Genomic DNA, 26,715 nt, shown 5'->3' with positions numbered 1-26,715 from the left:
TTGGCTGTTGAAGAAAACAGTATGGAGATTAATCCTTCATGAAAATTATATATTAGATGCAGTTTTGTGTAAAGTACTTGCTGTGATGCCCTCATGGCCATGAACCATGATGTCCTTCATTTGACTCCAGCCATCACTTTGTTTCATATTATCAGATATATCATTACTTTATTAATCCTTACGGTAAATTACTTTTGTTACAGCAGTTTAATTTGCAATCAAGACAACTACAGAAGTCACAAAAATACAAAAAACACAAAATATTATATCTCTAGAACTGTTAACTTGATGTAATATACAAATGCACATCATGTACAACTTCACGCCTCATTTCTACCCTCCTGTCATTTACTCATCATCAGTTGACTGCTCACCCTCTAAAAAAACATAAAGACATTAAAAATCTGGTGCAAGTAGATAAGATGAAGCTAGAAAAATAATGGGACAATGTGTCATTACAAGAATAGAGAAACAGATTTATTTTAATGAGGAACAAAAAGTAGTGCTTGTCTGTAAGAGATCTGATGTTACAGCAGGTCCAAAGGCTCAGGAGCAGGAAATGAAACCACACCAGCATAAACATTTAAAAATGATTTTATTCACAACAAGAAATTCTATACAGGAACCGGAACTAGAATCTTTGACAAAGAAGAACTAAACTACTACTAGAACACACAAAAAAAAAAAACCTCTCTAGTGGTACGGAGGAATAACTACATGAACATGGGAACTGAAACTAAGGTTAACCCACATATGGTAACACCAAGGTAGGGAAACAACTGAAAACACAAAACTAACCCAGCCTAGACTACCAGTAATTATGAGCTGAAACCCCAGACTAAAGCTATCCCATGCAAAGCATAGAATACATTAAATTAAATACAGAATGCTTATTATTTAATTGGACGTATTAACAATACAAATAGTGTGGTGATACTAGGGCTTGGAGACTTAGCTGACAACAGTCTTTTTGGTTTGACTTCATCTAGAACTCTCCCTCCCGGTGTCCGCCATGTGCTTGGTAAGTTGGTGTCAGTAGAACCTGGTCGTGGCAGATGTTTCCAGCGAAAGTCCTCTTTGCAGGTGTAAGTTGATGTTCCCAGGTTAAGTTGACAGGTGGAGATCCTCCCGAGAAGAAGGCAGAATCCGTGACAGGGCGGAAAACCAGCAGACGAAGGAACCCAGGCAATTACTGGCAATTCTAGGCTGGTGGCAAAGACAGCTCTACTCCCAGCACTAACTGGAGATTAGACAACGGTCCAGCTTTGAATGACAGGTGCCATCTGCTTTTATAGAGACACTCAGAGACCAGTCACTCAGCTCCACCTGCAGCTCGTCTGCTGATTACGATGCAGCACATCTGCCGCCAGCTTCACCAACACACACCTAGGAGAGAGAGAGAGCAGGACGGAGGAGGAAGCACTACCACAGCCTTAAGCTGTGGCTGTGACATCTGAATCCTAAGTCAGTGGCTTTAGTGAGTGACTGTTGATGACTGATGTAAAACTCAGTCATAAATTTAACTTAAAGTACCCTTCCACACATTTTGATCTGTAGCTTCTTTCACTGTGGGAATTCAAGTTACTTTTAAGACACAAGGTGGTGCTGGTGACAAAAGTGTTGATCCACTTTGCCAAAAGCAGTCAGGTATTTATTTCTGATCTCAGACATAGGTTGTGGGGTTTCATAAAACTCACCACAGTACACGCATGTCTATCCCTCTTATGCATATTATTCATAAGAAGCTCCACTTCTGCATGTACAGGGGCTGTTATTTCTCATTATCTCTCTTTGATCTGTGACCGCGTTGACGACGGGAAGATGAGGTGTTAATTCTGTCACACTTTGTCAGTCTAAATCTTACGCTACAGCCTCACAGCTGCAACAGTGATTTAATAAAATCTGAAAACACATGTTTGTGTGATTTACAATAATAAAACTATAACTGGTGTCAACATATCCAGGCTCATTTAGATAATTTTAAAATCTAAACTCATATGTATAGCTCCTGATAAAATATTTACCGAGTAGAACCAAATAGAAATCTATGATGATTCAGTCACAAACCTTGTGGTGTATAAAATCCATCTCAAATGCAAATACACGTTAAATTCACTTCTTTTTTTTTTAAACCAAAGTGATTACTTCCCTATGGTTCATAGGACGTCTGTCCAAAGGCAATTTGATGGCAGTTCTGAAGATTAAACTATAAATTCAAAAAAAGATGATTTGTCATGTGTACATACAATATTAATTTTCCAATTCTTTTCACAGTCTACAACATGATCCAACACTGAAGGAGGTTCTTTGATTACACAGTCAAATGATTGATCAGTCATATTTTCACTACTTTTTAATATTTTTCTGTATCTTTTCCAAACACTTCATTTAAACCAGATGACGCAGAGGTTCCTTAAACTTTTCTTGCCACTGATCCACTGTGAAACAAGATACATTTCTTTTTCAAGTAACCACATTTGGAGAGTAATTGTGCTGCAGTTAATTACGAATACATAGGCTACTCACAGCAACTGGCATGATTACACTGGTTAGAATCAAACCCAGGATTAAATCTGCTTTAATATTCCAATGAAAACACGTCTTTTCTGAGTTTTCCATTTGTATTATTTTGACAGTTAATCAAACTATATTAGTTTTTTTATCTTTGTATTCTTTCCTTTCAGAAATGTTCTTGGTGTGGTACAATTACGGGCAGATATTTAACAACAAAATGCTGAACAGCAACTTCAGCAATCAAGGCAACAAAATGCACGTGACACACATATCATATCACTTGGATTCAATAATAGAGCTATACTAGAGGGTATGAGGGATTTATGAAAGAGGATAATGGCAAATGTAATCCAGTGAAGGAAAAACAGAACAGACTTAACCTTCCTCTGTTCGCTTTTTGCATGTTAAAAGTGTGTCAAAGTATAGTTCATTCATTTGTTTGCTGGTTAGTTGGAATTGGAATCAAAAGTTTCTGTACTGTATATGTGAACAAATCAGGGACTTCCACATATTACCTGTGAGAAGGTATTTAGTTTCACAGTTGTCAAAAATTGTAAACTATATAGATGGCCATGGGCTAGTTGTGACCTTTAAGATGTATTCGAAATCTAAGCTTTCTGAGCTCAGAGAGCAGATTAGTTTCATTTCTAGTTTAGAAGAACTGGTCAGGTCAGACTTCTCTCAGTATCCCAAATGAGCTGTGAGACCGAATCTCCACCTGCAGGATATAAACCTGAACCTTTGAATCCCCAACCTAATGTTCATTAGTCCAGACCCGCAAGCATTGATCCACCACAAAACTATTATAGAAAGCATTCCCATCTAAAGCATACAGATTACAGATACATCTATGCAATCACACATATTGCAATTGTAAGAACATTGTATTGACCCTTGTATAAAATGGATACATAATCCAGTATAACAAATCCAGAGACATAACAGTTGCATATGCCAGAAGTAGGAATCAAAGACTAGATTTGCAGACACTGTAACATCTACCTGAGAGTAGTAGTTTGTGGTCTGAATATAAAATGTGCAAAGGGTCCTTCAGCTCTCTGAAGTCCAATGGGTTCTACATTGGACTGAGTTCTGGGCTCTGATAGAACATTCACCATGTTTAGCTGAAAAACAAAACACCCCCCAAATGCAGCTCTCTTGCAGACTGCAGCAGGTTGTATTCCAGTCTTTCCCTATATTTTGCTGCATTCATTTCACTCTGTACCTTTGCAAGCCTTCAGGACCTGCTGCCAAGAGGCATCGCCACAAAATGATGCTGCCACCACCATGCTTCACGGTGGGGATGGTGTGTTTGTGACAGTGTCTGGTCCCAATGGCCAAAAAGCTCAATTTTGGTCTCATCAGATAAATGACACTTCTTTCAGTCGACCTTAGAGTCTACAACATGCCTTGTAACTTCATCATAATAGATGTCTTGGAGGCTTCCCTTAGTATTCTCTTTCTTGCACGGTCACTTAGTTTTTGAGGACAATCTGTTCGTCCTCAACTCATAAACCACCCACTCCACTCCACCCCACCCCCCTTCCACCACCATACACAGACTTTAATGTGGACCTTCTGTGAACTCTGCCGTTTTGCACTCTGCAATTTATGTCTACCTTGATATATACAACTTGTATCTACCTTATTGCCATATTACACGTACATTGTTCATTTGTATTCGCACTAATATGTCATATTTGCACTACTACATTACTAAGTTGTGTTTTTTGTATTTTTTTTCTTTCTTTTCATTTTATTTTTATTCTTATAATACTTGCTCTACATTGGTATATATATTGATCCCTACTTCTTTATTTATGTTGCTTATCTCTAATTTCCTTGTTTTTTACTCAACTTTTTACATCATTGTTGCACTGCCTGCTCTACGTGCCTTTTTTAATTGCCAAATAAAAATGACAAATAAAGTTTTCCAAATCTGAATCTGAATCTGACCTAGGCTGTCACTTCTATGAGGTCCAATATAATTTTGTTTTGTTGACATTCAGAAAGAGGTGGTGGTTGTCACAACAGTTTTAGGGGCAGTAATAACCCTGTGGTTCGCTAAAGGACGGATAACATGATGTAACTCGACTGTATTGTCTCAGAATTTGATGATGTAGCTGTTTGGCTGTTTTCTTCTGCATTCATTCGTGTAAAGGATGAAGAAGATTACTGCACATTTTGATGTTTTACTAACAATTTATTGTTGCTTTTAGTAAGTTAAGCATCCTTTAACTCCAGGTTTGAACGGCGCTAAAGAAATAACATTTCTTAATATGATTATACTATGTAAGGAGTCACTGCAAAGTTATGTGCTGAAAGACATATTTGTACTCAAACAAGACTTATGCATGACTTCAACTTGCAACAGGTAGACAACCTCAATGACTACTGGAAATGAGATCTAATAGCGGCTGCGTGTGTGTGTGCGTCGGTGTGTGCAGTTTCCTGACTGTGTGTGTTTGTTTTCACGTGACTCCTCTCAGAGTCTGTGCGCCTCTGAAGCAGCAGAGACGCTGAAAGCAAAAGGACACGCAGCATTTAGGAGGTCAGAAAAAAACAAAAGAAAACTGCTGCGTTTTTTAAAAGCGGACTGTTACAGCTTTCTACGATGTTTGGACTCGGGGAAAAAATGGAGTTTCTCATTGGAAACCCCTTCTCTACGCCCGTCGGTCAGAGAATCGGTAAGTCGCAGTTGCTTTTGACAAATGAGTTCCGCTGGATCAATTTAGCAGCATGTATTAAATCGGCGCGTATGTTTAAGGCTTTTTATAAACTCACCACTGTGGATAATAAACACCCTTTAACGCTTTGATTTCTGGGTTTCAGTTTCTAAAATGCGTCTGAATTGACCGAAACATTAAAGTAAGTCTTCAGAGCCAATGACGCAGCAGAGGCGGGATTTATTCTCCTCAATCTTCCATCTGATTGGTCAGTGCAACTTGAGGAACTAGTCATTCGGCAAATGAGGGAGCTGCTTTGTGCTCCCTCTCACTTCCTTAATCATTGAGGTGTTTTATTAAGCTGCAGTTTCACGCCTTATTTGTGAATGTTATAGCTCTTTTTAAATGGCTATTATGCACAATGGGGAAATTCTCCTTTTAAAGACAGCAGGCTGCCTCGTTATTTGAAACCACTAAACAACTGTGAAACCCACACATCCAACAAAATGCTTTGCTGATGATGCCTGGAAAGATGTGTAATCAGGACAGTCATGAGTAGTATGAAAATGTTACACACACATCTCAAGCCTTCCTTCCTCTTATCCACTCACTTTCTCACACACAAATGTCAGCTTCTTCTGAGGCGAATGAGAACAGAAGCAGCTGACAGTCACATGAAGTGGTGGGAGCTGGGGAAGGGAGAGTGGGAGGCAAGGAGGGAGGGATTGGGGGGATATAAGGAGGGCAAGGGAGTGAATGGGATTGAGAACGGCAAGGGTGAGGGTTTGGACAAGTATGGGGAGTGCTGGTGGAAAGGAATGAAGGAGATTTAGAGACTTATGAGGAGTCTGTGAAGGGCGGAGTGCAAAGAAAGCTGCCTTTGATTGCTAAGTAGTTTGGAGGAAAACCCATTTTGAGGTTTCCTAATCAGGTTAGTACGACAAACAGTGGAGGATACCACTTACAGATCTATTTGATAGTTTGCCTGCAAGTTATTGCATGAAAAATCAATCAGTCCCTTCCACCTGACCCCCTCACAATCAGCTGATTTCAGTATATATCATAAAGTCGTGCAAAATAACAATTGCAAAACAATAAATAACTTGCAAGCTACAGGCCCCTAAAGAACATCTGGCTGACACACAAGCAATCACAACTAGAAGATGAGCATGATATCAAACAGGTAAAAATGGGAGCCTTTATTTGCTATAACTTGTTCTGGCAAACCCTGGGAGAGATTAAGTGCAGCTGAGCCACGAGATCACAGGTGTGGCTCAATCAGGTGATGACTGGGACAGCCACAACTGGTGTCCAGGGGGAGGGTCATTACAGTATGTAGTAGAACAATCATATGTACAAGTATAGTTTATCCTTGTAAGGATAGCTTATTTGGTGTATTAAGAACTATAGAAACAGTAGTGTAACTGATGCTGCACTTCTCGATATTGCTGAACACATACGAAAAAGTAGCTTTAAGTATAGCATATAGTGCTGTAGACCAATCACAGAGCTCATGTTGACTCCTAGCCACCACCAAAATTACCCATAAAGGATACTTGAGCCCGTAAACTAGATCAGGGTGCAATGGAAAACGGTGGCCTGGTCTGATGAATCACATTGGCTTTTACATTTTAAGGACAACCCGGTGTGTCATTTACCTGAGGAGCGATGGCAAAAGGATGTACACTATTTCCGTATTAGAAATAGTTGTCCAGCAGAGGGCACTCTGACTCCACTGTTTAGAATATTCTGAGAACTGTCTGCAGCACATGTAGCAGAGTACAGCTGAGCAGAGGGTGGTGTTAAATCACAGTAGGAAGAAAGTATCCCAGCGCAGGCAACATAATGCTTTGAGCAGTTTTCCTGGGAAACTTTAAATCTTGACCTTCATGTGGATGAGACTATGACATCAACCATCTACCTAAACATTGTTGTAGACCAATGACACCACCTTCATGGCAACTATATCCCCTAATGACAGGGCCCTTGGCCTCCAAATTCACTAGATCTCTGTGTTATGTGCTTGAAAAACAAGTCAGAACCACGGAGGTCCCTCCTTGCAGCATTGAGGACTTAAGGGATCTGCTGGTAACATCTTGGTGCTTATTACTACAGGACACCTTCAGAGGTCTTGTGGAGTCAAGGTCTCAGCAGGTTAGACCTCTTTTGGCAGCACAAAAGGGAACTACACAGTATTAGGTATTCACTTATCAGTATTACTGTATTAATGATAGTTTCACCCGATTCCCTCTCTGTTGACAGAGCGAGCAACCATTGGCTCTCTACAGTTAGAGGACTGGGGCCTCAACATGGAGATATGTGACATCATCAACGAGACGGACGAGGGGTAGGGACAATGTCATTTGTTGTGTTTGGTTACAGGGCATATAGGTTATTGGCCTGGCTCAGAAATGGATCAGATATTTGGAATTTTTCCTCATTATTACTGTTGTTATTTTTAACCGCTTCCCAATAAATTAAATAAATGTAAGATTTCACTACTTTGGTTCTGATGCAGCCACTTCTTCATCTGTAGTCACTCTGGTCTGGAGCGCCCACAGCACATCTGATTGGTTACACATCATGAGCAACATGTCAAAATGGATAAATAAATAATGAAGGATAAATATTGAAATGTTATCTTTTTACTAAACACAAGTTAAGCATACATAAGCACAAGCATTCCAACAACATGTTGAGTTGGAGTTTGTATTATTCAAAATTTTGACACTAAGTTTTAAAGAGTTGTGTATTTTGGTTCCAAGTCGGTCAGTCTGTGTCATTTCAGATAGCAGTGTTGCTCCACCATCTCAGATAGTCTGAGTTTACTTACTTGTTATTGGAGACCCAAAACTAATTTTCACCATTTATCAAAACAGCAAAAAACTAGAACCTTGGCTTGCCATACTTGCTACAAATCAAAATCTGCTGTTGTTAGATGCCTCAAAGGTTTGTGAAGTGAAGACCAAAGACTGTATTTGTAATAGGAAATGTAGATGCACCCATATATACACTACCAGTCAAAAATTTGGACACACCTTCTCATTAAATGTTTTTTCTTTATTTTCATGAACCACTTCAGGTGACTACCTCATGAAGCTCACTGAGAGAAGGCCAAGAGTGTGTAAAGCAGTGATCAAGGCAAAGAGTGACTATTTTCAAGAATCTAAAATATGTGTCCAAATTTTTGACTGCTAGAGTATGTATATATACTTACACACACTTCCAGGAATTTTCTGGGGCCCCAGTACCACCTGCGATTGGAAATGTTTTTTCCTCCATTTTCAAGGACCACCCTCCTTGAATTTCATGACAATGGGAGTTGTATTTCTGGAAACAATGAACCCTATATTTTTCTGAATCTCTCTGTAAATGACTAACTGCTGCTGGAAAGATGAAAATGAAAGGCCAATTATATGGTCTCCACTAAAAAGCCAGTAACTGCCCCCATCTGTAGCCTCACCTTTCTGTCTAATTAGTGCACTGTACTCTGTGTAAGTTTGCAGTTTTTATATCTGTAATGCATTTTACAGTGTCACTTCCTTTATGGTTTCTGCTCTGGAATGCATCTGTTTGTGACCAAGTGGCCTACTTAAGATCTCTGTTAAGCTCTTTGTTTTGATGCTGTGAGGACTTTTATTATATCTCTGAAATGCAATGTGGTTGTAACAGTTAGATGTACACTGTAAAAAGGCAATGTTTGGTTTTTGCCTAAGGAGTGACTTGTTTCTCGCTCTTTATTTATGGACTTGATCCATAAACACAACACCTTTTATTGATGTTTCTGCAACAGAAAACCCTGTATCTTTTTTCTTTGCTTGTTAAATTATTATTGCATATTTTCATTTCAAAATACCACAATGGATGACTGAACAGACATCATGTGATGCAGAGTTGTTTTCATCCCCAGGCCCAGAGATGCAGTCAAAGCTATTAAGAAGAGAATAGTAGGAAATAAGAACTTCAGAGAGATCATGTTGGCCCTCACTGTGAGTAATCATCTCTGGATGGTTGCATGTTTACGTTTCATTTGTTCAGTCGTTCATTGCATTGAGGAATGTTGAGTGTTGGAGTGATCTGAGGACTGGAATGATCCTTGTCCTGGTTGGCTGGTGGCCATAAGGAGATGGTTTACTTGTCCACTTATGCAAGCGACACAGACACAATTTCAGCTTCAGACACAGTTTTTGTATTTTTGTTCTGTTGTCTTGTATTCTAGGTTCTTGAGACCTGTGTGAAGAACTGTGGCCATCGCTTCCAAGTTTTGGTAGCCTCGCAAGAGTTTGTTGAAGGGGTTTTGGTTCGTTCCATTCTGCCCAAATACAACCCCCCAACTGTCCTCCATGACAGAGTTCTCAGTCTCATACAGGTACATGTATGATAGAATAGAATAGAATAGAATAGAATAGAATAGAATAGAATAGAATAGAATAGAATAGAATAGAATAGAATAGAATAGAATACCTTTGTTGTCGTTGCACATCGTGCAAAGAAATTAGTCAGCAATCCTTTCAGTGCATTCACACAATCAGGCTTTTCAAAAAGCCCAATAAGAAATGTGCAAATATAAAATATAACATCTACTAGAAAAAAAATGGTATGTACAAGTGTATGTGTATCTATGAAAACAGTCTGATAGCTTATTCTTTGTAAGATCGCTTATTCAGTATATTAGGAATTATAAAAACAATTGTGTAACTGACGTTGAACTTCTGGATATTGCACATGGCTGAACATGTATAAAAAAGTATGGCTTAAGTAGTGCAAAAATTACATATACGATATAGTTGTATGTAAACATATGTTTAGATTGTGTATAATAGAAGCCCCAGGGCCTCAGCACAGGAATATTTCCCTTATCAAATAATCTGCCAGTTGTTTGCTTGATAAACAGATGAAAATGAATCAGTATTTTCATGAGCTTTGGGTTTGACCTATGGAAATTGAATTGAAACAGTTTGGAGACAGAAACCAAACAACTCTTTGCCATTTTTTCTGAAACTGAAATGATTATTGCTCATTGATTCTAAAACTGTTACATAGCAGTTTTCCACTCACTGTTTTCGTTCAAGTCTCCACTTTGTTGTATTTGATTAAAATTCTTATTTTGCTTTCAGATTTGACACTGTCTTTGCAATTATTATGAGAGAATTTTGAGGGGTTTCAAAATCCCACGGCTTTTACAGCCTACTTAAGTTTGACTGTTATGTCTGCGAAAAACAGTGTTATCTTTAATGTTCATTGTCGTTCAAATATTTTCGTACATTCCTGTGCAACATGGTCAAAACCTCTTGTATGCAATCGTAGACTAGAAGGAATGATAACATTAGATAGAGTCGTGCTGGAAAACTCTGCGGCACAATACTTCTCTGTTGTCTCTCTGTAGTTTTTTTCTCGTTTGTTCTTTTGCATATAAATTCTGGAGCCAGTCACGTCTTTACAATTCATCACATTTACATTCGGTTTCATCTTCAGTCATGGGCCGATGCGTTTCGTAGCTCTCCCTCCCTGGCCGGGGTGGTGTCCGTATACGATGACCTGAGGAGGCGAGGCCTGGAGTTCCCCATGACAGACCTGGATGCTCTGTCCCCCATCCACACTCCAAACAGAGTGAGACTGTGTGCAAATTTGGAAATACATCAATTGAAATACATTTGTGGATATCTATTTACATTGTTCCTCAAATTTGACAGAGTATTCCAGAAAACGGGACTCCTGAGGCGACCCCTGTCACTGCTCCCACAAGCCAGTCACAACCAGCAGCTCCTTTAAGTGCTCCCAGTCAGAGTAGCTCAACTCCAGTCCAGCCCAGTGAAGGTCCAGCGTCACTTTCTGCTGAGCAGGTACCTCTTCATAAAACCCCTAGCAGTAGATGACTAGATAGGGATACTAAAGAAAACCATGTCTGACTGATATTCACTTTTAGAAGTTAATGCTGATGGTGAAATATGTAGAGTCAGTTTGTTTTAAAAAAAGAATATCACATATTTGTATTTGCGCAGACAAGCATTGTAAAACATTGATGCAGTGTATGAAGATTAAGCACTGCATGTCTTCGATGGCTGATCTGACAGGTGATCTTTGGTGGGGTGAGAGAAAATACAAAAAACAGTCTTAAGTGAACCATCATCAGTGTCACTGTCCTGAAAACCCAGATTTAAACCTGAAAACTCGCTAACCTCAAAACCAGCTTTATAGTAAAATCATTTAGTCTCCATCAGGGTCAGACAAACACATAATTTGTCTAAATTATATACTAGCTGGTGGCTTTCAAACTGACACATGTGACCTAGCATATAACCTGCAGATGAATCCAACACATACAAAAACTGTAAATCTACAATAAGTCATGATAGCAATTATTGGTTTTTTTTGTATTTCCATAAAAGTATGTGTTTCACAGTCATAGACAGCTGCAAAAACCAGCATATACTCACATATTAATTTTAAAAGACCTAATATAATGAATTGATAAAAGCAAAAAAACATTTTTCCTATGTATTTTCAATCAATCAACTGATCCTTGCAGCTCTAATCAGACATTGCAGGACACATATGACCCTGGGGACAATGTGGAGTGAAGCTAAAGTTCAACAGACCCATGACAGAGACAACGTTTTGTCTCTCAAAGTGACTAATAGCACTGTCAGCGGCTTCACTGCATTGCTGTAATCTCTGGAGCAGAACTGTTAATGATATAATTAGTTCCTCCTGAGCTTTTCCTTGTATGACAAGTAAAACAAAACCAGTATTCTGCAGCTGCATTGCAGAAGTTATAGACTATTTCTGTGCATCGTTCCAGTGAAGCCAATTGTTTGGAAGCTTTTAACAGATGTGTTAATTCTATCCAGGAACAGAAGCTGCGAAGTGAGCTGGCTCTGGTGAAGGGAAATCTGATGGTGATGTCTGAAATGTTGAATGAGCTAAAACCTGGACAGAGTCAGCCTGATGATACAGAGCTGCTACAGGTGGGTGAGAATTGTTTAGAGCATCTATTGTGAATGAGATGTGAAACCACTCTATAGAATATACTACATTTAATGCCCACCACTGTATTCGAATGTTTGAATTCTGTGCTTAAATTTGTCCGTTATAGCTGTAGTTCCCCTTAAATATTCCACAGTGGAACAAAAAAAGTAGCGGCCATGACATGTACGCTACTTTGTGCAGTGTAGAGGCCAAATTGACTGTTGGATTACACAATAACCAGTGTTGATGATGCAACATGATGAATGTCTTGATCTACTGCTCACTGTTGTGTGAACTATTGAGTATCCATCGTATAGGCAGTAGTGAACAAGGAGGTGATTTAGATTTTTGATTAATCTTTTATTACAGTACACTTACATACCATGTATTTGTGATCCCATTTTGTTGGTTTTGTGCAACTCTGATGCTGCATTCTTTCGTGCTAATACCTTTCAAGTCAAAAGCAGGTAAAAATACCACAATGGACATCTGTGCATTTTCGTGAACTCAGTATCTCTTAAATACCTTCAGGAAATTACTTCAAATTTGGCACTAACAAGCCCCTCGGACTCATTAATAAACTGATTAGACTTTGCTGACTTTACAAAATAGATTATTGACTGTAAATCGGGAGTTAAAGTCAAGTTATTATGTTCTGCCAAAGCACTTTTTTGGCCTTTGTTCATTGCCATAACTCAAGAACAAAGAGTAGATTGTGACAGTATTTCACATTTGGTTTGCCCATCTGTTAAACACCTTCACTGTATATATTAAATATAAAATAGAAGTTAACATGCAAAGAGACTAGTTTTTAATTTGTCTTAGATGACTTAATCACACTTTCTCTCTTTGATGTTTCTCATGCTGCCTCTATAAGTGTTGTCTTTGGGCTGATGCTGTTGCCAAAGGATTATGGGAAATGTAAAAGCACATGAAACAGGATTACAAAACAGTAAACTGCAAAATTTCATTTTTAAATACCTCTTTAAATATCACAGATTAATGAATGTTTTCCTTTAACTTCTCTGTCATTTTTGTGAAGATGAACTGATCTATTTCTCTCTCTTTGTCGAAGCAGCAGCTGTTCTCAGTGTGTAAGAAGATGCAGAGTCGAGTGGTGGAGCTCATTCCTCAGCTGATAGATGAAGGATTTATTGAAGAGCTGCTCGTGGTCAACGATGACCTCAACAATGCCTTCATCTGCTATGAGAGGTGAGCTCCAGCACAGCTTTGTTGTTTGGACTGTGCTTGTAAAGCTGTTTTTTATGGAGTGGGGCTAAAGTGTACTGTGGTGAACGTTGTACTGTAATTATGTTTTAGGTTTGACAGGCTGAACAAAGCACAAATGACAAGCATGCAGCAGGTAAAAAATGTTCTGTTGCTCTGTCTGTTTTTGATATTTCATAATGTTTCTTCATGGTTTAGGCAATACGCATACACTCTTTCAGCAATTAAGTGTGACAAACACTGCATTGTGTGTTTGCAGAGCTCTACCTCGAGCCTCGTCGACCTCAGTCCTGGACCTTCCACTGCCAGACAACCTGCTCTTATTACAACAACCAGCCAACCAACAGTGAGCACAGGGACCAATCCACAGCTAGCAGCCAATCACAGTGAGCAAACTTTGTAAAACCTCCGTTTCCTTTGCAACCCAAAGTCAGTATATAGGGTCTTCTTTTAACTTAAAGGTATAATATGTAACATTTCTACATATAAATGTCTAAAAGCAACTAAAATTTAAATGCAGAGACATCTGAAATTGTATCTAGTGTAGTGCGGTAGCCGGGGAAAAGAATAAGCAGCACCTGATCCGTCAGAGAGAACAAAAAGGAGGAGAAGAAAAAGTAGGTGAACTAGCAAGCTAATGTTTTCTTTCATTACAGTTTTTGTATTAATCACTTTTGATGAATCACCAATATTTTAATATGATTGTTTTGACCACAAATAACAGCACTGGGCTGCCCCTTGATTGAATTTCTCATTTCATGCAACTGTTTTGTTTGAATGAAATGAGATAAAATGAATATACGTACGTGATTAAACATAAATGAAACTTTAACACAGTAACTCATTCGCGAAGATAATTTCTGTGTTAGTCATGTCAGAGTGTGAAGACAACTGCACTGATCCTGTCTTTTGATTGAGAGACTCAGAGCAACAGAAACTACATACTGTGTGTTTAAGTCTGGTTTTCATAGTTTGTTTTATTTCTGATAGAAAAGAACAGGATGTTGAGGCCGAACATGACACATGAGAGAAATGTTTAAAAATGCTGGAGCTCAGGGTTACCTGAAAGCCAACTGGTTAGGGTCATCTCCATATGGGCACAAATGCAATGAGCAGCAGATTCTTCACTTCAGTACCTGACTAAGTAGACCATGTGCTGCAACAAACAAACAATAAAATAAACTAAATAAAACTTAATATTAAAAAAAAATACTCAGGCTGCACCATAACAAAAGCTACTTTGAGTAACGCGATGTAGGAAATATACTACAGTGTGTCATCCATCATTTTTTATGATAGCTTCATAGATGCGCATTCAAAGTTTTTTTTTCCAAAAAGTGCTTCTTCCAATTAACAGCAAATTAGTTAACTACAATGAGTAACTGAAATTTTGCTTTTGCAGAAGGAGAGGAGGAGTTTGACATGTTTGCCCATACCAGAGGCAGTTCCCTGGCAGAGCAGAGGAAAAGGTGAGTGGAGCTAACTGGTGATGGAAGGATGTTTAGTATATCATCATCCCTGCTGCATTTACATAAACTTGATTGTATTTACAAGACAGATACTTGCTGGTTATTTATGACCGGCTTGCTTTTTTGCACAACACAAAACTAAGGAGACACTTTAAGATATCTGTAAAAGCATTCTGCTTTGCAAGAGCAGGGTTGCGTTTGCCACTAAATTGGGTTTTAAATTTTATCCACAGCTTAAGAGACACATAAGCAACATTTACATGCATCATAACTCTCCCCTTGACCCATAAATCACTCTCCTTTCTGCCATCATGGAGAATTTCTCAATTGCCTAAATTCACCTTTGGGAGCTTTTGGCTTTGGGAGAAGCTTAAAACAAGAAAATAGGTGCATAGTTCGCAGAAATCCTCTGTCAGGTGGCGTGACATATAAATGCTGCATCTTTGAGACAGCAGACAGAACTGTGCATAAATAAATGGGACCACTGAAGACAGGCCTAATGCAATGAAAAATGTCTCATTTAGCAGCTGTGGGTCCTTTATCCTTGCATCTCTTCTTCACATCTTTCTCTCTCATGTTGGGAGGAGCTAAGACTTGAAGAAGAGTGAGGAAGGCGAGGAGGCGTGTTAGCAAACTGACATGTACCCAGAAAAGCAAACAATTTTCACGAGCTCTCAAATCAGCATGTAGGTTAAGATGTCCTACATAAGAGACGATTTTATTATTTAGTTGCATGTCACCACAACTGTTAAAGTGGATAAATCCCTTAAGTAGATTCAGATATAATTCTGGTAATATGCAACTGTTCCACTTTTTTATGATCATTAGTGATACAGTTTTGTTTGTATGTTCAGTGTCAGATATGAGGATCCAGGAGCTGTGGAGGGCCTTGCTGGAGCTCTGGACACAAGGTTGCAGGTCACAGCAGGGGTGTGTATACCACAGTAACACATGTTATCAATTTATGAATGTTTCCATGCTCATGCTGCAAAATAAATACAACCTGGAGTCAGTATATGCCTCTCTTGATTACTTTTTTCTTGTAGATCCAACCAGCAAAAAACTCCCTGCAGAGCAACATAGACAAATGGCTATCTAGTGATATGGTAAGAGAAAGCATGTGTGCTATACATGATGATGTATTGTCTAAAAAAAAAATATGTTGTGCAAATAAAACCCCACATTTGTGTGTTTTTTTTAAAGCAGGAGGAGCAGTCTTCAGTTTGTGAGGGAGTCTCCAGTGAAGGTTTGTTTTCATTACTTTTTTTGTGTGCAAACGTGATCTCTTTGCACACACTTCTAACCTCAAGTGTCCTTTCCAGAGTTTGATAAGTTTCTGGAGGATCGGACGAAGGTGGCGGACTACAGCAGCCAGACGATTCGCAGTGTGCCGCCCACCACACCCAGACCGCCACCGTCTCAATCCACCCGGAAACAGGACACGTCACATGACCAGCTTTTCTCGCTTTGAGTGTGGGAACAAACAGGAGGAATCGGGTGGAGGTCAACATAGTCATATCATCAAATTGAAATATACCTACAATCACACACACACACACACACACTGTGTCAGATCAGGTTTTCTCTGCAAGTGCACACATTGGAATTAAAACCTGAAAGCAGAACTACTGTTTAATCAACTCCTTTCATAAATGCTGTATTTGTCTGTGCATGTCTGCTGTTTGTTATCTTGATGTACATATAAGCAGCTTTATGTGACTGTATTTAAGATGTATGATTATAATATTGATGTAAGCAAAAATATTTAGATGTTTACAGTTGCATATCATGCAGAAGATATATTTGATATCACACCATCATGTGCCTTTGACCAAGAGAGCTGATTTTGTGTAGATGAGAATAAATGGGACCCAAACGTGTTTCGTCTGTTCTCGTTTTAGATGTTGTGCTTTTTTTTTTTTTTTTTTTAACATAAATGACAAAATTTCAAGTAACAACAGCTTCCAGTGACATTCATTTTGGGTAATTTGTGTTAGGTGTGGCTCACAGCTCCACCACACTGATGTCATGATTTTCGTGTCTTACTCTGTATGTTTTGTGAATTTTAAAACTTTTTTTCCATCTCCTGCAAATAACCCCATAATAACAACCCATTTACTTGACATCAGCACACAATAGAGTCTCCTAAATTGAAATAATTCTCAGAAACAACAAATGATTCCTGCTGCATGTTTGCATTGGCGACTTATTCAAAACATCAGAGCCTTGAGTGAGAAGTGGGAACTCAGGTGTGTTGTGGCTGCACTCAATAATGTGCTGATAAGAAGCTACATTAAACATGTTGTTGTTCAAGAGCTCAAGGATGTCTGGTGTTGGGCACACCGAGTCCCTAAAAGCACCAAGAGGAAAAACCATAGCTGAACGGGTGAAAAAGGAAGACTAAACGAGCAAATGTCATTCTTCTGAGCTCCCGTCCAGACCTGAAGACCATGTGCAGAACATTTTGTTTCGGTATCTCTCTCTGCTGGGTTTCTCTGTGTGTCCTCCTGCATGGATCTGCTGCCTTTACTTCAAATATATCAACCACAAATCAGCTTTCTAATGTGACCATGGTTCAAGATCAAGAAGATGCAGACTGGGATTCACCATTTCTTAAGCTGAGAGCCAGTCTACCATCCTACTCGCAGCCAATCCGTCCATACTCCCTCCAGACACAAGCTGAAGACTACCTCTACTTGCCCAAACCCAGACATCGCCGTCCATCTCGCCTCCTGCGTCTCCTTGGATCCTCTTTTGACCCGTTCTGGATGTCCATAGATCAGCCATCTGAGGCCTCTGAGGGAAGTCGACCACTAAAGCACACCACCTTCAAGGAGAAGTTCAACCTGAGTTCCTCTCCAGAGCTGAGAGATGCTGCAGTGGACAGTCGACAGAAGCTGCAGAAGGAAGCTGCAGAGCTGGACCTTGGTTCTCTGCCCTCAGATGTTGTCAGTTCAGTCAGAAGCTGGTTGGTTCGCTCAGCGACATGTGAGCTGCACTACCGATGGGTAGATCTGGGCCCAGCTTTCTGGCCACGCTGGCTGCGGCAGACTGACTGTGAGAGAGCAGATGGAGAGCAAAGCTGCTCTTTTCCCAGTGGGATGAAGTGTGTGCGAGCTCAGACAGCTCACATTAGGATCCTGGCTTGGCACTGCATAGAAATCAGAGACGGATCCGGAAGGATTAAAGGCAACAGGTCTGAAGGCAGCAAGGAGATGGAGACAGGTGAAGCAGAGAAAAGGTGTTTATGGAGACAAATGCCTTATCCTGTGGTCACTGCATGCCTGTGTTCGTGTAAATAAATGTTTTGCTCATGTATTCACTCCTTTTTTGCAGCTGGGTTTTGAAATGCATGCTGGGTATGCATTTATACTGTCTTTGTTGATTCTTAGTTTAATTTTTAATCAAAATTGTGCTGATTGATTTTAGAAATCTACACTTATCTACTTTTAGTTAGTCCAACACTGCATGAATCTTAATGTTGCTGGCTTTAAATAAAATTTATAAACATATTTTCTCTTATGTGCAAAAGATTTTCAGCATTGTTATACTTTCTCAGTGATACTTTGACAACCAGGCAGCTGAAAGTGTCACCGCAGCTCTGTAGTTTGGTGAAAATGCTGCTCAGGCTGCTCATTCACTTTCATTATTTTAGGATTTTCTTGGGCTTAAATTTTCAACCTTTTTTCACAAGTGTGTTTATATACAGTTCAAGTAAATGCCATTTATCAGTTATTTCTTCTGGCTGTGGAAGGCTTTATGACCCCATGTTTTATGTCTGGTGCTATATTTATGTATGTGGGAAATCTTTGAATCAGTGTCTATGAAGCAATGTTTTCAGTATTCTGCAGACTTTTGACCATTTTTTTTCTTTTTTTGCAAATAGTATAGTATTTTTTAAGTGAAACACAAAATTGCTTTGTCTGTCTAAAATAACCTCTATGCAATGAGTGGCGTCTAACTGCAGAAAATATCTACTTTTTCTTTCAACTTGTACAAAATAAAAAAGTTAATTGAACATAACAACTGCCTGTATAATAAAGCTCCAGATGAAAAAGTGGTTTTGAGTTTAGTGTCTTCTTATTTTTTTATGTTCTGGGTGAAAATATTTGACAATTATCACCTACTTGTTTAAGCTTTGTTTGCTGGTTTTGTTAGATATAAATGAAAATATCACCCTAAACTCTAGATTTGTTTGCTTTAATTGTTACTCATCTCGTTCATATTTTAAAGCTCCGACGTGGCCTGAACGCAGCAGTGAGGCTCCGCCCCCCTGAGCTGTAAGTTGACTGTACACAGACAAGATGGCAGCTTCATTGGAAGACGAATTCGAAGATGCGCCTGATGTGGAGCCATTAGAACCAACTCTGAAGAATATCATTGAGCAGAAATCTCTGAAATGGATATTTGTGGGTGGAAAAGGTGGAGTTGGTAAAACGACATGTAGGTAAGTTGAATAAAAATGCCAATTTCCCTGCCGGTTTTGACTCGGGCTAACACAGCTAGCTTAGATTAGCTGTTACCGCAAGTTGACGTGGATCTTTGTGAGCAAACGAATAAAATGGGTCAATTTCTCCACGATGGGAATCTAAGGAGACGTAGCTCTTTAGCTGAAGACGCGCTGGAGTTGAAATTTCACCACTGTTACGTTTTAGATCATTTAGATGAGCGCCAGGTGTCTATTTGCCGGTGGTCGAAGTGCTGTCAAGCACAGTCACCAGCTAACGTTAGCCAGCGACGCCGCTGAAGTCAGCTTCAGATTCGTAGCTTCAGATCTAGTAGTAATGCAGGAAGTTCAGGGAGAGTTACAAAGAGACTGATGTTATTTATTTACTTTTATTTTTTTCACATTTCAGTGACGTAAAACCTTGATAGAAATTTTGAGTAAATCTTTTATGCTGTCTGAAACCCACTTTGAAATTTGTATTGTCAATATATAATTTGTGAATGTGCTAATAAGGTAGATTGCATAACTTCTTTGCATGTCGATCACGTTACTTCACAATTACGTTAAAACAATCCCTGCTTTTTTTTTTTAAGCAAGTAGACCACATTAGAACAGGTCCAGATATGTCTCTACATATACAGATGTCATCAAATCTGGATTAGGTAACAAATAAGAGATTGATTTTATATATTCTTTAGTCTCTGTGGGATATTCTCCCTTCATTAGCATTTGGACTCATAGAATAAAGGTCCTCACATTTAAAAGTGGGTTTTGGACAGCATTAAGGGTTTATTCAAAATGCCTTTATTCTTATGTTTTACATCATTTAAATGAATGTGGAGAAGTCTGAGTCTCTGTCATTCAGACTGTTTTACAGACTCTTTATTCTCTCAAGAACAGTGTAGTCCAGATTTGACCTGCCAAAATATCATTATGAACCTAGTTCACTGTGGTTTAGATGTGAACAAAGCAGTGAAATAATTTTCCTTTTATGCACTTTGACAAATACAAAGGTTGCATGTAAAAAAACTGTGTTTTAAAGACTCCTTGCATCTCAGGCACAGTGTAGTCTAGATTTGACCAGTCTAATTATAGTAGTTTTTGTCTAGACCTGGACTTACACATTCACAAAAAGAAGTGATGGCCCTCCCCCAGTTTTGCATTTTAACAAAAACAATAAAGGCTTCACAAAGCAGAGATTGTTTTCCAGACTGGAGCCTCTTTAGGACAGATTTGTCCAGTCTGTATTCAGAGGTTTTAGATCTGGACTAATATCTGCATGCAGAAAAGCGCAGACTTCCCCCTTTATACATAAATAGAATACAGGTAAAAGTTCTTAATGCTATTTTAAACAATTAGAATGAAAAAAACGGAGAATCAGTCTCGCCACTCTAACTTGAGTTTCCTTAAGTTTACCCTTAACTACCGACTCTGGAAGGTATGAATTTGGAACCAACTTCAGCGTCGTATCCAGCTGACACATGGATTCATGACACTCTCCGCTCATCACGATGAAAGTGACATAGAAAGACTCCTCCTCTCCACCTGTCCTCCTTTTATTGAGAGAATATTTTACGCTATGTTGTATTCCTTAACATTAACTTGAATGTGATGTCACGGACACCAACTATACCCGGAGGTAAAGATGTTAGCATTAGCAGTCAAGTCTGCACTAAAGTTTAAACACTGTCTCCTCTAACTGTTGCTTAAGTCACTGACTGATGCAAAGATTATCAGTCAGAATATAGATGCTGTGTGATGTAATAGTCAGTGAACTAGTTTCATTGCAGTAACTTGGTGCTTTTAGATGATTTATAGATGTGGTGCTGACTTGAGGTGCACTTCAGACATCTGTCTGCCTGCTGTACAAATCCGTCTCCTGTCCTCTGTCATTTGCCAGCTGCAGTTTGGCTGTCCAGCTGGCTGCTGTCCGGGAGAGCGTCCTCATCATTTCCACAGATCCTGCCCATAACATCTCTGATGCTTTTGACCAGAAGTTCTCAAAGGTGCCGACTAAGGTCAAGGGCTATGACAACCTCTTTGCAATGGTAAGTCGTGCCACAGTGAGAAATCCATTAACACTGTGTAAAAAGGGCAGGTAAGGGAGTAAAGCATTAAACATACAAGCAAAAGAGTACTGAAAGTTGTATATTGACAATTCACTATTAGGTCACATAAAACTAATGGAGTCTAATCACATCATGACAACAAGTGAAAGAAGCTGGATGTTTACAATATAATGGGAGGAATAGTTTTCTGTGAAGTTCTTCCAGTTTTGCAGAAGAATGCCTCTTTCTGTGATATGGCTTTTTCATAACAAATATTTTAACTTGTGGGAGAAGCACAGATGTTATTAATAACATTAACAGGGCTCTTTAAATGTCACTGTAAGCGGTGACAGCAAGCCAGCATACATGAGACAGTGAATCCTGAAAATGAAGCAGCTAAAGATTCAGAAATCTTTATTCTTGTATTATTTTATGTCAGTGATTATACTATGTGACAATGCCTCTAATTCAAAAATTCCTCTTTACTATATTAAAGCCATTGAGACAAACAGAGATATATTTATGCTGTTTCTCGAAAATTAAATTTAGTGCATGAAGGTACTCAGTGTCATGAGGACAGTCAGACTCAAAAGCTCCTCTGTGTACCAAACTGAATCGCTGGAGGGCATAAAAACATGTTTAGATCTTTTGTAATGTGCTGATTTTGTTGAGTGTGTTTGTTAATACAGGAGATCGACCCAAGCCTGGGTGTGGCAGAACTGCCTGACGAGTTCTTCGAGGAGGACAACATGCTCAGTATGGGCAAGAAGATGATGCAGGAGGCCATGAGCGCTTTCCCTGGTATTGATGAAGCCATGAGCTATGCAGAAGTCATGAGGTAAAACACTGTGGTCACTGTGAAGCCAGACAGTTCTTTTTCAAATATTTATTTAATTCTGCATTCGTACTGTACCATGATTGAGCTTATCAAGAAAAGGCAGTGCATGTTAGATGAAGGCTGGATCACTACAGAAGTTTCAGGCAGATTCACATATGTTTTCGTAATTGCAGTAATCTGCTCTGGGGCCTTGATCTAAACCAGAGTTTGACCCAGATTATTTGGTGATGTGAGGCGTTTACAGATCCAGTCTTAGGCCTCCTGAGCTGCTCACAGACTCATCAGGGCTGCCTGATAATATCAAACATGTTTGAAATTTATGCGTTCAATTTCAGATGGTTACATTTATTACAGAAGCACATGCAGCCGTGGACGCAGTTGCCACGCAAAGCTAAGGTTTGTAGCCCTTGAGGCTAACATTAGCTGCAGATATTAAAACTGATATTTGAAATCTCAACTCCAGTTCTCATTAAAGAACAGACTAATTGTGGTGACCTCATCTCTCCAAACATGTTCTCCTGCAGACATATTTAGCTTTTTGATTTTTTTTCTTGCTGCAAAATATAATTAGTGTTCCAGCAAGTTAATGCAGCACAGTCTCTGTTTTGTTTCCACCTGTGTCCCCATGAGATCATGTCACATGATGCTCTGCTCCCTAATTGGTCCCTCGGGCAGGATTTTCTTCATAGCATTCCGTAGTGTGTGATTATTTTCAAATCTTGTGTGCATGCCTGAAATTAGAGAGAAAATGATCTGTGACATTTCTTCTTATGTGTGCGATGTAGTCATGTCAGTGTTTTAATACTCCTGTGGCAGGAGCCCAGCCTAACTCGGTTCTGTTGTCTGCCTGTGCCTTAGGTTGGTAAAAGGAATGAACTTCTCCGTGGTTGTTTTTGACACTGCCCCTACTGGTCACACACTGCGACTGCTGAACTTTCCCACCATCGTGGAGCGAGGTCTGGGCCGCCTCATGCAGATCAAGAACCAGATCAGCCCTTTCATCTCTCAGGTGAGGAGGGACAATCACAATAGTTATTTATTATTTAAAAATGTAACTATGACATAAGCCCTTAGAGCAGCCTCTCTCTCTCTCTTTCTCTCTCTCTAGATGTGCAACATGCTCGGTCTGGGCGACATGAACGCAGACCAGCTGGCCTCCAAGCTCGAGGAAACCCTGCCAGTCATTCGCTCAGTCAGTGAGCAGTTCAAAGATCCTGTAAGTCCCACTTCTATATAACAGTAGTAGCTGTAACAGAAGCACATGACAGTTGCTTTAATTCTAGGTTTTTCTTGTGTTCATTGAGACTTCTCACAGATGACATTTTAAGGTAATCTTATATTGTAGGTGATCTTAATTTGGCATCATATTCATTCATTCAAGCTGCTGTGTGTGAGGGTTATTAACCCGCCCCCTACAGTCGTGCCCTGAAGTAGAGTAAACACCAAGGACTGAAGTCAGTATCATCCTTGGCAGAGGTCTGTGTTCTGAGCACATTTTCTAATTTTCTGTTTAGTCAGATTACATTTGACAATGAAATGAATGAGGACAGGCTCTCTCAGAAACAGTCTGCATTGTTCTTATGAATATTCATTATTGTAATAATGGCATAAATGTGATTTGGTCAGTGCTTAAAAGCCAACAATGAACACATTGGTTAAGTGAAACAGTGTTAGAGCCACTTTTTTGTGTGTACTCTAAATTCTATTTTTCTGAATTTTCTGTTATTGAAATGAAGTTAATCCTTTTTTGCATTTGAGTTGATGTATAATAATATTGTGTTACATTTTTTGCTGAGTTATTGTGTTGTAATTAATCAGTTGATAAGCAGGTTTGAGAAAAGGAAGGGGCGGGACTGAGCGTCTTCAGACACGAAAGACAATGTATAGGATGGGGATTGGTAGTCTTTGACCTTATGTTAGACCTCACATTAAAACAAGAAATGTTTTGTTATTTTGTTTTGAGTGAGAATAAATCAGCCACATGAAGGCAACAGAATCAGCAGCCGTAGTGTTGTGATTTAGACTGTTAACAACATGTGAGTGAAGATGTTAAGTGGAACAATGGATAGCAAATGAAAAGACAGTCCACAACTAACAGGGTTGCCTGGATTTAGAGTTCAGCAGAAGGTGTTTAAATAATTTGAATTCCTGCAAAAGAATTAAAGTTTTTGTCTGTACAGTAGCTGTATTGATTTGATTTTTCTATGCAGGTACCATATCGAAGTTAGAAGCGCTACACATAGTCAGAACAGCTGAGAACAATTCATCACTTAAGCTATTTGTGCTAAAATCTTTCTGTATTTGTGTGGTAACTCTATTCCACTTTCTCTGCATCCATCAGGAACAGACCACCTTCATCTGTGTGTGCATCGCTGAGTTCCTGTCGCTCTACGAGACGGAGCGGCTGATCCAGGAACTGGCCAAATGCCGCATCGACACGCACAACATCATTGTCAACCAACTTGTTTTCCCCGACGCAGAGAGGCCGTGTAAAATGTGTGAAGCCCGCCATAAAATTCAGTCCAAGTATTTAGATCAGGTATGTGTCAGGAGAAGACAGTGGTGTTATTGAAACCAAGATGTTTAGCTGTTAATGTCACACGTCTTCATTACTGACCTGCCATCTTCCTTACAGATGGAGGATCTTTATGAAGATTTCCACATAGTCAAGTTGCCGCTGCTGCCCCATGAAGTTCGAGGTGCCGACAAGGTCAACACGTTCTCTAAGCAACTTCTGGAACCCTACAAACCCCCAAACAAGTGATCTTCCCCCCTGCAGGACCTCCTCCTTCTCCTCCTCTCTCTCTCCTCCCCTCCCTACAGACAACACCTCTGAAGTCCGAGCTCCCCCCCCCCCAACCAGCCTCAAACCCTGCAGCAGAAGCCTCAACAGTCATTCCTCAGCCCATCATCTACAGCAGAGCACGCCCACGGCGAAGGGGAGCTGACAACGACACACACAAAACAGACGCCTCTGCATCGCTAGAGATAAGACAGCAACATGTGTGTGCTGCCTCACGCTCACTTCACCTTCTCCTGTCTTCATATCTACTGTGACAGTTGTGCTGTTCCTGCTTAAAGCATTTAACGTCCTCTCAACTAAAAAAACACCCTCATCCTCTTCTTCTTCCTCCTCCTCCTCCTCCATCCTGCTCAGTGTCCAGCCTCAGTTGTGAAAAAACAAAGTGTTTCCAGTGACTGTGCTGTGTATTCCAGGATATAGCAGCTTTTTCAGATGGTCGATGTTTAATGCTTTGTTTATTCTGTGCAATTTGGTGGCTGTTTCTGTCTCCCCGTTTGACGAAAAATGTCACGCATCTCTAACACATCTGGAAGTTCCATCCAAATTTCTACGGATTCGGGTTGTAACGAGAGGGCAGTGAAAAAAGACTCTTGAAAATAATAAAAAACAGAATATAGCCTGTGGTCTTTAAGTTTGGTTCTTGATCAATTAGGGGTCAACTCATATTGGTGTTTTCAGAGCTAGTCAGGAAGACCAATTACTGTTATTTATTTTCAGGAAAAATGAAAATATTGGTGTCAAAATTTAGAATAACACAAATTGCAGTACAAAACATAGAAATACATTTATTTATGTTACGTATGTCTGTTTCAAAGAAAACTTTTCGACACTTATCTTTGAGGAGGTTTAATAACATGGAACTGATCAGACAGTGCCGTGGTCGGGACTTTGCTAGAGACAGATTCAGCTGCATTTGAGACAAAGTAAAACATTTTTTAATTAATATAATTCACTGGGAACTTATTACAAAAATAAAACAGCTGAATATCAGATCATGCTGAATATTGGTCAACCCCTACTTGTAATTTCAATAAAGAAAACCGAAGCTAAAGTGCTTCTTTTACCATCTGACAGACCAGAAGACCCCACTATCTTAAATGCAGTCAGCTGAGCAACAGAGTTTCTTTTTGAATTCATTTTGAATCAAGTCAAACTAGGAGCTCTATATCCCCATGCAACCATGTGTCATTTGAACTTTATGGCCTCTGTTAAATATTTAAGCGCCTCTCGTTGCTTCAGGTGGAATGTTGCCGGACACAGAACCAGTTTTGAGACACAAATGTGGGATGTGAATAATGATATTTGAGGGGCTGGAAGCTAAAAGAAGCTACGTGACACTGTTGAACTCCCAGTTCCCATTCAGTGCTCATAAACCCCCCCAGTTCTCATCTCTGTCAAGCATTTCGTGTCCATCCTGTTTACTGATATGGGAACACTGAAAGATATTAGTAGCCTTATTTAGTGCATTGTTAATAAATATATATAGTGAATGTTGCTTGGTCAAGTGTTTTGAACAAATGAATGGTGAGTTGTTGAAGTAAATTTGAAGCATCCATGCCCTGCTGATTGAATACTGGACTCCAATTGAACAGAAAGATGACAGTTGAATCGAACCTTAAGCAAAACCGTACTTTCCTCCTTGTCTGTCATTGAATGCTTTTGAGTCAGAATCTGTTTTCTATAGATTTTCTTTAAATTATACTGCGAGTGTTAATTAAAACAAACTTGCCTCAG

General features: G+C 39.5%; 3 protein-coding genes across 4 annotated transcripts; all 3 read left to right on the top strand.

Moving 5' to 3' along the window:
• Positions 1-4,984: 4,984 nt before the first annotated feature.
• Positions 4,985-16,725, top strand: LOC111568178 (target of Myb1 membrane trafficking protein-like). 2 transcript variants are annotated; one of them, XM_023269686.3, is made up of 15 exons: positions 4,985-5,201; positions 7,443-7,527; positions 9,091-9,169; positions 9,400-9,549; positions 10,656-10,790; positions 10,874-11,023; positions 12,032-12,148; positions 13,228-13,361; positions 13,470-13,512; positions 13,636-13,762; positions 14,779-14,845; positions 15,700-15,775; positions 15,892-15,951; positions 16,052-16,091; positions 16,168-16,725. In XM_023269686.3, the coding sequence occupies exons 1-15, from the start codon at positions 5,129-5,131 to the stop codon at positions 16,314-16,316; spliced, it is 1,485 nt and encodes a 494-aa protein (XP_023125454.2). In that variant the 5' UTR covers positions 4,985-5,128; the 3' UTR covers positions 16,317-16,725. The 2 variants fall into 2 exon arrangements, with proteins under 2 accessions (XP_023125454.2, XP_023125452.2); XM_023269684.3 differs by having other exon boundaries at positions 4,986-5,201; positions 16,049-16,091.
• Positions 16,726-16,856: 131 nt separating this feature from the next.
• On the top strand, positions 16,857-18,894 carry LOC111568187 (noggin-2-like). The gene has a single exon (XM_035947900.2). The coding sequence runs from the start codon at positions 17,296-17,298 to the stop codon at positions 18,145-18,147; it is 852 nt and encodes a 283-aa protein (XP_035803793.1). The 5' UTR covers positions 16,857-17,295; the 3' UTR covers positions 18,148-18,894.
• Positions 18,895-19,132: 238 nt separating this feature from the next.
• On the top strand, positions 19,133-26,715 carry get3 (guided entry of tail-anchored proteins factor 3, ATPase). Its single transcript, XM_023269696.3, has 7 exons — positions 19,133-19,292; positions 21,193-21,340; positions 22,030-22,178; positions 23,037-23,187; positions 23,287-23,394; positions 24,520-24,717; positions 24,814-26,715. Exons 1-7 carry the CDS (start codon positions 19,150-19,152, stop codon positions 24,940-24,942), a joined length of 1,026 nt encoding a protein of 341 aa, XP_023125464.1. The 5' UTR covers positions 19,133-19,149; the 3' UTR covers positions 24,943-26,715.

The sequence above is a fragment of the Amphiprion ocellaris genome, chromosome 4 (genome assembly GCF_022539595.1).
Source record: "Amphiprion ocellaris isolate individual 3 ecotype Okinawa chromosome 4, ASM2253959v1, whole genome shotgun sequence".
NCBI lineage: Eukaryota > Metazoa > Chordata > Actinopteri > Pomacentridae > Amphiprion > Amphiprion ocellaris.
The sequence above is the reverse complement of the archived record's forward strand: the minus strand, read 5'-3'. Positions and strand labels throughout refer to the sequence as shown.

Bases quoted from the DNA above. Each gene is read 5' to 3' on its own strand.
- LOC111568187 (XM_035947900.2), top strand. From the start codon at position 17,296: ATGTGCAGAACATTTTGTTTCGGTATCTCTCTCTGCTGGGTTTCTCTG.
- LOC111568178 (XM_023269684.3), top strand. From the start codon at position 5,129: ATGTTTGGACTCGGGGAAAAAATGGAGTTTCTCATTGGAAACCCCTTC. The intron at 14,846-15,699 runs GTGAGTGGAGCT...TTGTATGTTCAG, and splicing joins CTGGCAGAGCAGAGGAAAAG to TGTCAGATATGAGGATCCAG. The intron at 15,952-16,048 runs GTAAGAGAAAGC...TTTTTTTTAAAG, and splicing joins AATGGCTATCTAGTGATATG to CAGGAGGAGCAGTCTTCAGT.
- get3 (XM_023269696.3), top strand. From the start codon at position 19,150: ATGGCAGCTTCATTGGAAGACGAATTCGAAGATGCGCCTGATGTGGAG. The intron at 23,188-23,286 runs GTGAGGAGGGAC...CTCTCTCTCTAG, and splicing joins TCAGCCCTTTCATCTCTCAG to ATGTGCAACATGCTCGGTCT. The intron at 23,395-24,519 runs GTAAGTCCCACT...TGCATCCATCAG, and splicing joins GTGAGCAGTTCAAAGATCCT to GAACAGACCACCTTCATCTG.